Source organism: Eleginops maclovinus, chromosome 1, assembly GCF_036324505.1.
Source record: "Eleginops maclovinus isolate JMC-PN-2008 ecotype Puerto Natales chromosome 1, JC_Emac_rtc_rv5, whole genome shotgun sequence".
In the NCBI taxonomy this organism is placed as follows: domain Eukaryota; kingdom Metazoa; phylum Chordata; class Actinopteri; order Perciformes; family Eleginopidae; genus Eleginops; species Eleginops maclovinus.
The window spans coordinates 5,582,405-5,594,332 of NC_086349.1; the positions used below are offsets into that span (position 1 = coordinate 5,582,405).

General features: G+C 38.0%; 1 protein-coding gene across 1 annotated transcript in view; it reads left to right on the top strand.

Moving 5' to 3' along the window:
• LOC134867308 (LHFPL tetraspan subfamily member 4 protein-like) overlaps positions 1–10,206 on the top strand; it is a 32,588-nt gene extending 22,382 nt beyond the window's left edge. The window contains exons 2-4 of the mRNA XM_063887776.1: positions 1,434–1,670; positions 4,653–4,669; positions 5,750–10,206. Of these exons, the coding sequence (XP_063743846.1) occupies positions 1,434–1,670; positions 4,653–4,669; positions 5,750–5,803 (308 nt within the window). The 3' untranslated portion in view covers positions 5,804–10,206. The remainder of the gene's footprint in view (positions 1–1,433; positions 1,671–4,652; positions 4,670–5,749) is intronic.
• The last annotated feature ends 1,722 nt before the right edge of the window (positions 10,207–11,928 follow it).

The following is an 11,928-nucleotide window of genomic DNA, read 5'->3' on the forward strand; positions in this document are numbered from 1 at the left end:
AAGCAATCCAAGTTTTCTAATCCTAACCATAACCAACATTTTTCGAAATGGCTGACTTCTTCTTAGACTTCTTAGTAAAAGCCAATGTAGAACATGTTTGTGATGACTAATCCCATGTGTGTACCAAACAAGATGAATATGTGAGTAATTTGGAATCGCATGTCAACAATTGGGCCTTTTCCTATGACCATTGTTCGTGATATCACCTATTTCTATGTAATTTAGCATTATGTTTTGGACTTTTTTTTTTCATGTAACACAGAATGTATCGGCCGTGTGTCCAAACTTGTGTTGAGCTTTTAGGCTTGGGTGCCACAAGAAAGATTCAGCTTCAAATGTTTCGTATGGAGATTAGCAGAATGTACTGAAATCCACTGAACATATTCTAGCAAGCGATCTCTCTGTGTTACTGTACACCTCGATCCACAAAGCAGCGACTATGTCTGTATGCTGCCCAACATTAACAGACAAACATGGCCCCTTATACATTCACAATTGCACACCAATGTAGATCAGGATGTTAAATCCTTTGAACGTTTATTGGACTGAAGATTGATACCAATTCCGCCAAATATGTCTTACTTTTTTATGTGTATCACAAGTGATGTTGCCCGTGGAAAAGACATGTCTGGTCTGGAATGGTGATTCAGCGTGACGTCTGCCATGTATGTTCCCCATCTCCCAGTTGAGTCATGTGCTTTACTTAAAGCCCTTCAGGCAAAGGCTGAATGCTGTTTAAACAGTGTTTGTTGAGCAAGAAAAAATTGCCCTATCAGCTCCCCGGTGATGCTCATTTTGATGAATGAGCAGAAGTATAAAGTATAGATTACCATTTTTGTTGTAATGTCGAAATTGCATGTAAGTATTTCCCTAGAGAGGCTTTGTACTGTATGTATCCGTGGCTATATGCGCACTCACCTTTGTTTGTGGGTGTGAGTAAATTCAGGTTTGTGTGTGTTGTTCTGACACATATTCAATGTCTACAGGGGGAGAATCTTTACAGTGCGTACATGTATTCCATTTCTCTACTGTGTCTCTGTTAACCCCTATATACGCCTGACAGAAAGCTGTTGGCTTTCATTCAGTTCTGTCCAGACCCATTAGGGTAAAGCCATGAGGAAAAACTGGACAGAAATCTGCTGCACTTTGAATAACGCACACCCAAATGTGTGCACACTACTGATGTCAGCTAACATAAGCTCTGCATGTTGAAGATGAATACTTAAAACCTCTGGAATGTAATGGCATCAGAATGCTCAATGAAAGCAACATTTTAAAGCTGTTTATTAAAAATCCAGCAACCATTTACCTATTCCCTTTTAGCACCTGGACTTCCTATCTTCTCTGGTGTTTGAAATCTCTAAAGCATCTCTTATAGTCTACATATCCAACCCCAAAACCTTACTTCTCTCCTCTTCTGTGATCCACTGCAGGAGTGTGCCTGGTGCTGGGTTGCATGATCTTCCCCGATGGATGGGACTCCGAGGTGATCCGGGACATGTGCGGGGAGCATGCGGGAAAATACTCACTGGGCGATTGCTCTGTACGCTGGGCCTATATGCTGGCCATCATGGGCATCCTGGACGCCCTCATCCTCTCCTTCTTGGCCTTTGTCCTTGGCAACCGGCAGACAGATTTCTATCTTGATGATTTGCAGACAGACAACAAAGGTTAGTTAAGAAAAATTAACGATCCAGGTAGAAGACATGAAAATGTGGGCAGCATTGTTCTTGCATTGCAGGTTAGAAATGTGTTGGATACTTGCTACAAAAAACATAGTTGTCCGTTTATGTCATATTGTAGATATTTGTATAAAGTTTGATATGATTTAAAAGAAAAGGCCGCATATTTCGGTTCTGGACACATTTTGTGTACCCTTAAGTGCATTTTTGTCAATGTTGCTGCACAGAAGGTGCATTTAAAAGCGGGAGGGTCATTGTTACAGCCAGCAAGTGTTACCTGAAATAAGATCAGTTAGTTGTTTTGTTCACAGAATACGTAAGAGTCACCCCAACAGATCTTCTGGAGAATACATTGACATGACATTTAAACATTTTTGTTGGGATGGCATGACAGGATGCAAACACAACTGCCGATTGTTTTCCATGTTCCCTGACAGCATCTTCAAAAAATGGTAATTGCAAGGGTTTTGAGATGACTTTTTCTTGAATGCTAAGGATAAAAGTATAGACTGAGATGATAATAACTGTCAATGATATGGTTAGCAAAGTAACATCAGACGCAACTTGAATTTCCCCGCACCCTTGAATGTTTACATAAGTTTGTATTTTTGATTAAGTTCTATTTTCTACAAAAAAACTCAATGAAGTTGACAAAATAATTATCTCTGACCCAAACCAAGTGCTGAGCACCATCAATTACCTACCTAATAATACTCTTTTTATATTTGTAAGTTTTTGATTTCTGACCTTAGTTGCTAGAGCCTCATGCACACTTCTTCAAATGTGCACTACAATACAATATTGGACTACTCAGGATATTGGATGAAATAGCCTGAATGTTGCTTTTTGCAGTTGTTGATTACGGTGAAATTGAAAGAAAAGAAAGATGAAATCTGATCAATCAAAAGTGAATGACATTTGTGATAACATTGAATGATTTGCTACCATAATCTAATTTAAGTGTTAGTCCTGCAAAACCCCATTACCTGGCTCAATAAATTATTGAAAATGCATACATAAGTTGAAGTGAAAGACATCTATCCACCCTGACATCAACCCTTTGCTGACTTTGCTGTTCTATATAATACATCCAATGTTTTCCTACTTTTTATTTATTCCACAAATATATAACATACAAGGAGATGTAAATAACAAAACACTACCGCCTCAGTAGAGAGTCCACTCAACTCTACATGTTATTGCTCACATACAAATACATACAATACCCCTTCCATCCAAGTCTTGGCAAATTATACATAAATACCAACATTAATTTAAATTCTCTGACCTTTCCCTGAGTAGTCTATACAGACAAGTATGCTTACAAATCCAAAACAGGCGCTAGTTAAAAAATGAAATATAAAAGAAAACAATACCCAACCAAAAATAATATGAAAATAAAATAAATACAAGAAAACTAAATAAAAAAATCAAATCAGAGGAGGTGTTTAGAGCTCAGATATCACTTGTGTTATTGTTTCCACCTTCTCTCAAATATTTCTAGTTTCACTTGAAGTCTTGCTGTAGTTTTTTCCATAATAAAGACCTTTTTTACTCTGTCTCTCCATTGCGTTATGTTGGGGGCTTGTGGTTTCAACCACGAGATTGTGATCATTTTCCTTGCTATCAGGAGTAGGACTCTCAATAAGCTACACTCTCTGTCTGTCAGATCCTCAGGTATTATCCCAAGGATGTACAGGTTTGGTTCAAGATGTAGGTCAATACCCATCATTTTCTTTATTTCTTTTTGCACACGTTTCCAAAAACCCAAAATATATGAGTGAAATGCAATGTCTTCCTACTTTAATACATTTATAATTACAATAGGCCACTTGATGCAGCAATTAAAATGCAAAACTGACGCTATATTGGTACATGGAGCAATAGGGTTCAGACCAAGCTGCCGTGTTTGTCGAGGTGGGAGTGATAAATGTGCTGCATGAACCTGAATATTAAATAACAAAAGGAACAAAAGATAACTGGAAATAAAACCCAATGCCCGGTCAATTATCATTTTATTTTTAGGTCTTAACTGTGAGCCCATTAACAGGAACACCAGTTGAAATGACTGCACTCCAACCTGACCTCAGTAACTCCAACCAAATTGCTTTCGATGCTGTATTCAAGAGCAAGAGAACGTCCTCCAGAGGGTTTCTGACAGTTTGCCTGATGTTGCATCAGGGTCCACGAATTGCATTGTTTCAGCTGTGTGAAAGAAGAAGAGGAGGAGGAGGAGGAGGAGGAGGAGGAGGAGGAGGAGGAGGAGGAGGAAAGGAATGGAGGGGCAAGAGTAACAGATACAATGGCAAACAATAAAAGTACTTCTTACATAAGGATTATGTGTTTGATTTGACTCAATAAACCCAACGAGCAACAGCAAAGAGGGTAAAAGAGATCTTTGACAGAAGACAAAGTAGACTGAGAGATATACAGACGGATAGAGTAAAGGCGAGGGGGAGTGAGAGATGGAGAAAAGTGACATAAGATGTCTCGGTTCTCAACGGTCTATCTCCATGATGGTTTCCATGGTAACTGGAGATATTCCAGAGCGTGGGCGTGTCTTTTCTGTTTTTATCTGATTAACCTCATTGACAGTCTCAGTATTTTACACATTCAAAGCATCTTATGTTTCGCTCACATTCCTAAGATAGAAGTGAATGTTCCGTTGGCGTCTCTATATCGACAAAACCATGTGAAAACTTGTGGACAGTCCGTGAAAGCTGAATAAGGTCAATTATTGTAACAAATGAGTGGATTTAAAACAAAATGTACTGTACAATCAACCAGTCATGATGAACATGTGAAATGGATGAAAAATATGGATTGAAGCTGGACAGGTGAAAGAAAAAGGTTTTAGTGGTGACCTTACTCTTTCATAAGCAGATTCATGTTTTAGACACATAAGCACTTTTTCTGCTTTTGCCTCACTGTGTGTATGCCAAAAACATTTGTTCTCTTTTGTCCTTTCAGATTTTGCTGTGTCAAGGGTAAGTTAACTTTTGCTGAACACATTTTTCATGCTTGAGCAATATGCCTTTGTAGAGCCTCCTTAGCTTTTGAGCTACATTTTTGTTTTGGGGACAAAAACACCACAGAGGACATTTTGCTTTTAATTTGTTCTTGTTCCTGCTCTTTCTGACTTATGTGCACCTTGAAAGCTTGAGCAGGAAAGACTGTTGTGTTACTATGACAACCAGCATCGTTGAGCTGTTGTCATCACGTCCTAACTATAACATCATTGCACATTTAATAGTGTTTTCAACACTATTATTGTGATGTGACTTATTCCTTGCCTTTTTAAAACTTGCATGTACAAAGTTACATGTACATGATGTTAATGTACAGTATATGTCAACTTTTCTGTAGCCTGCATAAAAATACTGGAACAGTAGCCTTACCATCTATAAAGCCCCTTTCAGATACAACGTGATTTGAGCTAGCTTTGGTCTGGCTCAGCGCTCATCTGAATAGGTTTTCGGAGAAGATTAAAAAAAAAAGGCAGAGTTTACATAACTTCTAGCGATCGATGTCATTTTGTTGTTGGCAGCAACAAGCTATCCATTAACACACACTTGATATGCCTACTCAGTCAGAAACGTGTTTCCAAAACAGGGCTTTCCTCAATGTCTCATTACAGGACAACCCTTGTGTAGTACAGTTTAAGAATAGAAAACACAAATACATTTTCCCTTGATTTTTTGTCTGGTTGACTTGTTAGTAATAGCCACATGGGTATTTGTCACAGCGCTTTGCTCAGCAAAAACAGTTGTGGCGCAAGCTTTTAACCTATCAAGTACTATATGTTGGAGCACTAGGAAATAGAAGCGTGAGTGTTATGTGACAAAGGAGTCCATTGGGGGTGGAGAAAATCTGCGAGAGAAACTCCCTCCGGAAGGAAATTTGGGATTGTAGCCTTTGCAGACCATTTGCATGCACAAAAAACACACATCACACTACAGAAAAGGGGAAAACCTAAAATGCATAATAGGGCCCCTTTAGAGTTGAATTTGTTTGGGCTCTGACTCTCTTAATCAAAATGATGGGATCCTTTGTCTTGTTTTCTTCAGATTGAAGTGCGGGACAGAAGAGAGCCGAGGTATGGAGTACAACGCCTTCACTGAGGGCAACAACGGCTCTGGACAACTTCATTCCTCTTCTCTACTCTTTAGTATTCGTTTCTTTCCCTCTCTTTTCTTCTCCCCTTTTCTTCTCTTATCCCCAATGATCAGGATATCACCCAATCTTAATGCAGAGACCAAGAGTACAGGATTCTGCAAGATAAAAAAAAAAATACAACTAAAACACAATAGGATAAACTATATTTTCACAAAATTTAAATCAAACAACGTTGTACAGTGCATTCAACTCTCGACTTTCTCAATGAATAACTTTTATGATGAAAAAAGAGTGACAGTATTTTGATCTGTGTGAACAATTCAACCCTTAAGATGAAGAACCATATTGTCGTGATTTAACAATGATTTATTTCAAATGTTGCTCGTTAAAGACTTTGAGTTTGTGTGTTCCAGACTCGCAATACAGCAGCAGTCCATTACTTAGTATTCGAGCACTTTAACATTGACTTGTATGGCTCTTCATCTAAGGACTTTTCAAGAGTGAGGAATTTAAAAGGAGTACCCCATTGCAGCTTTACAGAACGTAACATCTCTGGGAGATTCTCTACTGTACATAGGTATCAATGTAAATAGCATTACAGCTGAAGAAAACAGCCGACAACAAAACCTCATCTGACTCTAATGCATTTGAGTATTTCTACCCTTGGTTTTAGTGTTCCTTGTGCCAGAAGAGCATTGGAGTACCTGGACATCCATTGCGATTATAAGAAAACCCCACCTATGGTTTGGTGGGTTTAAAAGGATGGAATAACAAAGATATCTTAAATGGATAGTTAGCAGAAAAGGAAGGGACTGAATCAGAGTGATTGTACATTACAATTTTTTTGACAGGAAGGAAAACGTTTCCCCTGCATCAACATGGCCTTTAAAAAAGCCTGTTATTGTAGTATTGCACCTTACAGTATATATAGAAAGTGTCATTGCTGAACTGATTTGCAGCGGTCCTAGTTCGGCTTAGAAGTCCCGTTTTTTTCTCGCCTTTGTAATACCCTTTCACCAGAGTGCAGTTTACTCCAGTTTATGGTTCCAGCATACAGTGATCAGTTTACTCTACAGATGTCTTAAGACTGTGTGAATATGGCTGTAAAGAGTCGGCCTTCTCTCAGAGGGAAGCCCCAAGTGCTGCATTGTCTTAAGGTGATGTCACTTATTTGCCTCTTTGAATAAGCAACGCTGCATAGAATAGTCAAAGGAATCATTATTGGGATAAAAATCTCATATAAGTAAAGAAAGAAATCCGTACACCACATAAAAGGTTTGCCTTTGTACCATAAGTCTGTAGACTATACTATGGCTTGGTGGACTACCATTATATCTTGCAACTATGTTATATACATTTTATGTCATTATGTGCAGGGCCGTAGCCAGGATTTTAGAAAATACCAATAGACAAAGTCCTCCGAAGGCACAGCTCACACTCCCCAATAAAGTAGCCTCAAGGTAGCCAAACAAAAAATAAATTGGGTCTCATGCAGGAGCAGTTTATAGTCATATGTACATATGTTCCAAGTCAGATTCAACAAAAACCCAAGCGAAGCAGAGTTGCGACAACTGCTTTCAGAAATGAGTAGCTAAATATATATATTCATTGATCAGGTCAGAAGAACTATAATATACTTCATATAAATGAAGAGAGAACGGTTTGACATGGATTTAGTTTCTTAAAAAATCTAAGATCAGGTCAATGCAAACGTGGTTTTCCCGTTAAATCGTCAAACAAAGCAAACTTTTAAAATGATATAATGAATTCACTGAATTTACAGATTGAATCTGTGTACTTCTATAAATTAAAGTAAAAATAGGTGTATGGCATTCTCAGCAAGTTGGCAAGCTGAACCTATTTCTTGAACAAATTCAGAGTGTTTTTCTCCCTGTGCAGAACGCAGAGTATCTGTTTGTGTCTGACATAGAATTTACGATTGCATTTTTTATTTCAGATGAATCGGTTCAAACTGTTCAACTCTTTCTTGCATGAGGCCCGTTGAGTCCAATAATTACAGAACCTATAAAATAGCCAACATGTGTTACAGTGCTGACACAATAACAGAAAATAAAGTCAAAGATATTCAAACAATATATTATTTATGTAGCATTGTGACGTCCCACCGATAGTACCAAGACTATTTTTTCTCAAACAATAACAACGTACCATGATGTAGCACCGGTATCAGTGGTCGTGATCAAAACATACGACGTGAATAACGGGGGGCACACAATCATACCTGAGAGGTAATTGAATCCATTTCAATGAACAATTCAATCACACAAAGGTGATCTGCAGCAGTTTATTTTTAACGGGCGACCTCACAATGGAATTACAATCCAATGAGGAATTTGACTGCATTATATTTAACTGTTATTCATGTTACAATTGTTAGGGATGCACTATTAAAAAGTATTCATCTTCAAAAATCTGATGGAATCAATATTTATATGAAACAATTGGCTGTTCATCTGAAAGACTTGACTTTACATGTAATACCAACAAGTCCTCCAACCCATACTATCACATAGGTTTTTTGTTTCTACCCCTCTAACCCTTACGCTAAAATAGTTTTCCCAAATTCAGCTTACCGATAGCAGGACATCAGCATGTCACAGCTTGGTTAGGTTTAGGTAAAAAGACGTTATGTATGTTTATCTAGGGGTTAGGGATTATAGTTAGGGTTAAAATAATTAAGGTTTGATACAGAACACAAGTTACGGAGCCTACTTATCTAACTCACCTTATTTATGTCCGTCACGTTTCTTAAGTAATTTAGTTAAAGACATTCAATGTTCATATTTGGTTGTCTTGGTGAAAGCCTTGACCCAATCATTAGTCCCGGCCTCCTTGCAACATGGAGTTTGCGCTCTTTTACTACGCTCTGTGACATTTTACTCAGCCCTTTTATAACAACAAAAGCCAGTGCCTGTCACCTATGAAAATAAACAAATATGGGAGTCATACTTGTACAAAAAACCTTATGGGTTTTCTTTTTGTAAAATATGTATTGGGTTGGTTTAAGGTCAAATCTAATTTCCAGACAGATTTGGACTGTATTAGTTATTAGTGCATCCCTACAATATATAACTATAATGAGCAGATAGCTAGATATGGAGTTTGTTTATCAGAATGGTACAGCTTGCTAACTCTCAGGAAGCTGTGAACGCAGTACTGCATTAAAGGCTCATTATGGGAATAACAAACAAACAAGTTTAGCATTTGTTTGTCGATGCTTTTGTGATATGGTCATTGGCCAAACGAAACGTTACTCCACAGCCTCCCTTGTTAGTTGAGTTTCAGTTTGATACATTATGTACTACTCTGGGTTTCCAAGCTGGACTTTTAAGACACGGTAACAGCCCTTATGTTGATTCTAATGATGCTGTCCATGCAGGCCGCACAGACTGCATGGACAGCATCTACCAATCATCTTAGAGTAGGAGTGGTGGGTCCTCATTCACAAAGTTTCTTTCACAAGCATTAGTGAAACATCTGAAATGGTATTTACAGACTTCATCCATTTGGTATTGCAAGAAATATGTTTTGAAATGTACATGACCATTTGAAAAATCTGTGCACTTGTTTTATTATCTAATGGCATACATGGCGGTAATGTCTGTCATAGTATATATTGTGATTTTAGACATCTACTATAGCGTGCCTCTCTTATTTGGGAATTATTTCATGGGCCCCAGTCCTAGAGAAATCGAAGTAAATGGAAATATCAAAGAAAAATGCCCTGAGGACTGAGCGATCGCATCAGGCTTCCAAGCATGATTGCCTGTGTGATCGTTGGTCTGGTCTCCTTTCCGGGTACTCTGTTCCTGAGGACTTGATGATGAACTGAAAATACCTTAACAAGGAACTGACAATACCTTAACCCTGATGAGCACATATTTGTACTACTCCAGGTGCCTCTAAGAACTCTTGATTTAATTCAGAAGTGGTGCAGAACCAGCAAAACAAGTAGTGAAACTGTAGTTATTTTCTACTAAAGACTACAAACTCAGACTGAGCTCTGAAGATAGATGGTTGTCAAGCAGATTTGAGGTCAATTCAGTTTCGTGTCAAACTGTTTAGACGAATACATTAAGAATATCGTGTTCTCCCTTGTTATTGAACTTGATCGTAGAAACATTTTCATATGTAGAGTTAAAAACATTGATTTTCAGTTTTTTTCAGTTTGATTGGACTGCAAAGCTGAATTCACCTCAATCGCAAATTACAGAATCATATATGAAAAACAATGAAAAGCTAATAAAAAGGACACTGAGTTGATGAGAACTCATTTTGAATCTCGAGCAGCAAACAAAGAGTTTGTTGACTATGTAAATGTCATTCATATATCAATAATTTTCAGTATGGTATTTATCATGCAATATCATGTATTAAGGAATTGTTGGGGCTGGTCTAGGCCGGCGGGTGGTGGGGGGTGGGGGGGGGGGGGGGGGGGGGGCGAGAGAGAGAGATGAATACTGTCCAGTGACTTATGTTATGATAATAGTTGACTTTCTGTTAACTCCTGAAAGGAAATGTTGCCAAAATACCATCAACGATCACGTGTGAACATGGAAAAAAATAGATATTCTGTTTTGGTTTTGTATTACAAAAGAATGATATATTGTCAAATTCTTCTGATGAGATATTCGTTTTATGTGTTGATTACAGAATCTTTCCTTTCTGTTATGGTTTACTTTCTACGTATTTTGGTATGATGATTATTGTTCTGTCACATCAGATGTAACATCTCAAATTCAATTTCTGACTCACTAATGGATGACTGATTGTTGAAAATGTCAACACCCCAAAAATGTATAAAAGTCTATTTATAAAAGTTGCTTGATAATGGAAGGAGTCGGAAAAAGGCTTGTTACTTTTCATGAAGTATGATGACCTGCTGATTTTGATTAAAAACACGATAATGTCTAATTCCTAATTGTGAATAGTATTCCAATTCACCTTGATGACAATTTCTGTTATTGAAACACATTTTGAGAAGGTTGAATAAAGATATTTTACATTCAAAAGATGACCAGATTAATGATTCATACATTTAAGGAGATGCATACTGCCCTTTATCATTTTCTACAATAAGAAGGTACCAATGCCTGTATCCATTATCGTGCACAGTGTTGTTGAAACCGGACTATTTATGTAATTAACCACCAAGCCAGGGCATCCGGTTTTGCTGTAGTGTTGAGGGTGACTCACACAACCAAAAATATCACACAGGGCCACTGCACACAGATGCACACTAAGGGTGGCATAGCCTGAGACCGCCTGACTCCAGAATCCGCAGGCTGTCACAGCAAGTACCTGTAATTCATCAGCTGGTTCATCCTCTGTGTGGTCTGCTTTTAGCAACCACCACACTGCTCACCAAGCAGTGTTATTTATTAAATCCAGTGTTGTGTCGAGATACCACAAGGCAGGCGCCACTAAAGTATAAAGTTCTACTTTCAGAAACCTCACTGCCATTAGGGTTTGGAACTGACATTAAGGTAAGTTACTTCTTCAACTGGAACCCAAACCAGTTAGCATCAAAGCACTACATACTGCAGCCAAATGCAAATGATACAGTATGTCATTTAAACATCCAGTACATGTCCCTTGAAAGGGTATTTGGCCCACCATGGTACGTTGTATGAAGCATTTAACCTCTACTAGGCAACTGTTGTAGCACTTGTTCGTAGACCTAAATGGCAGAAAAAGGTGGTTTGCCCATTTTTCCCAAAACAACATTTTAACTTTTAAAGTAAACAGTATGATTGTGGTGGTAATACTGTAAGTTACTTTTATATGGTTGCCCAACATGCCCAAACATTTCCATTAGTTGTCCATGCTTGAGGCTGTCCTTAGGTTAAATGCTAACTTAAGCATACTAATATGTTCACAATGGCAAGGCTAACATGCTGATGTTTAGCTACTATAATGCTTCCTGTGTTCATCGTTTTGTGTTAGCACACTTTTGCAAAGTAACACTTAACACACAGTGAAACGGAAGCTGATGATATTAGTTTTCGAGTATTATAAACTAAAGCATTGGATAAGTAGTATTTGTAATTCAGGGTAAGGCACTATGCATCCAAGTAAATAATGCATATGGGCATGGTGAAAATTAGAC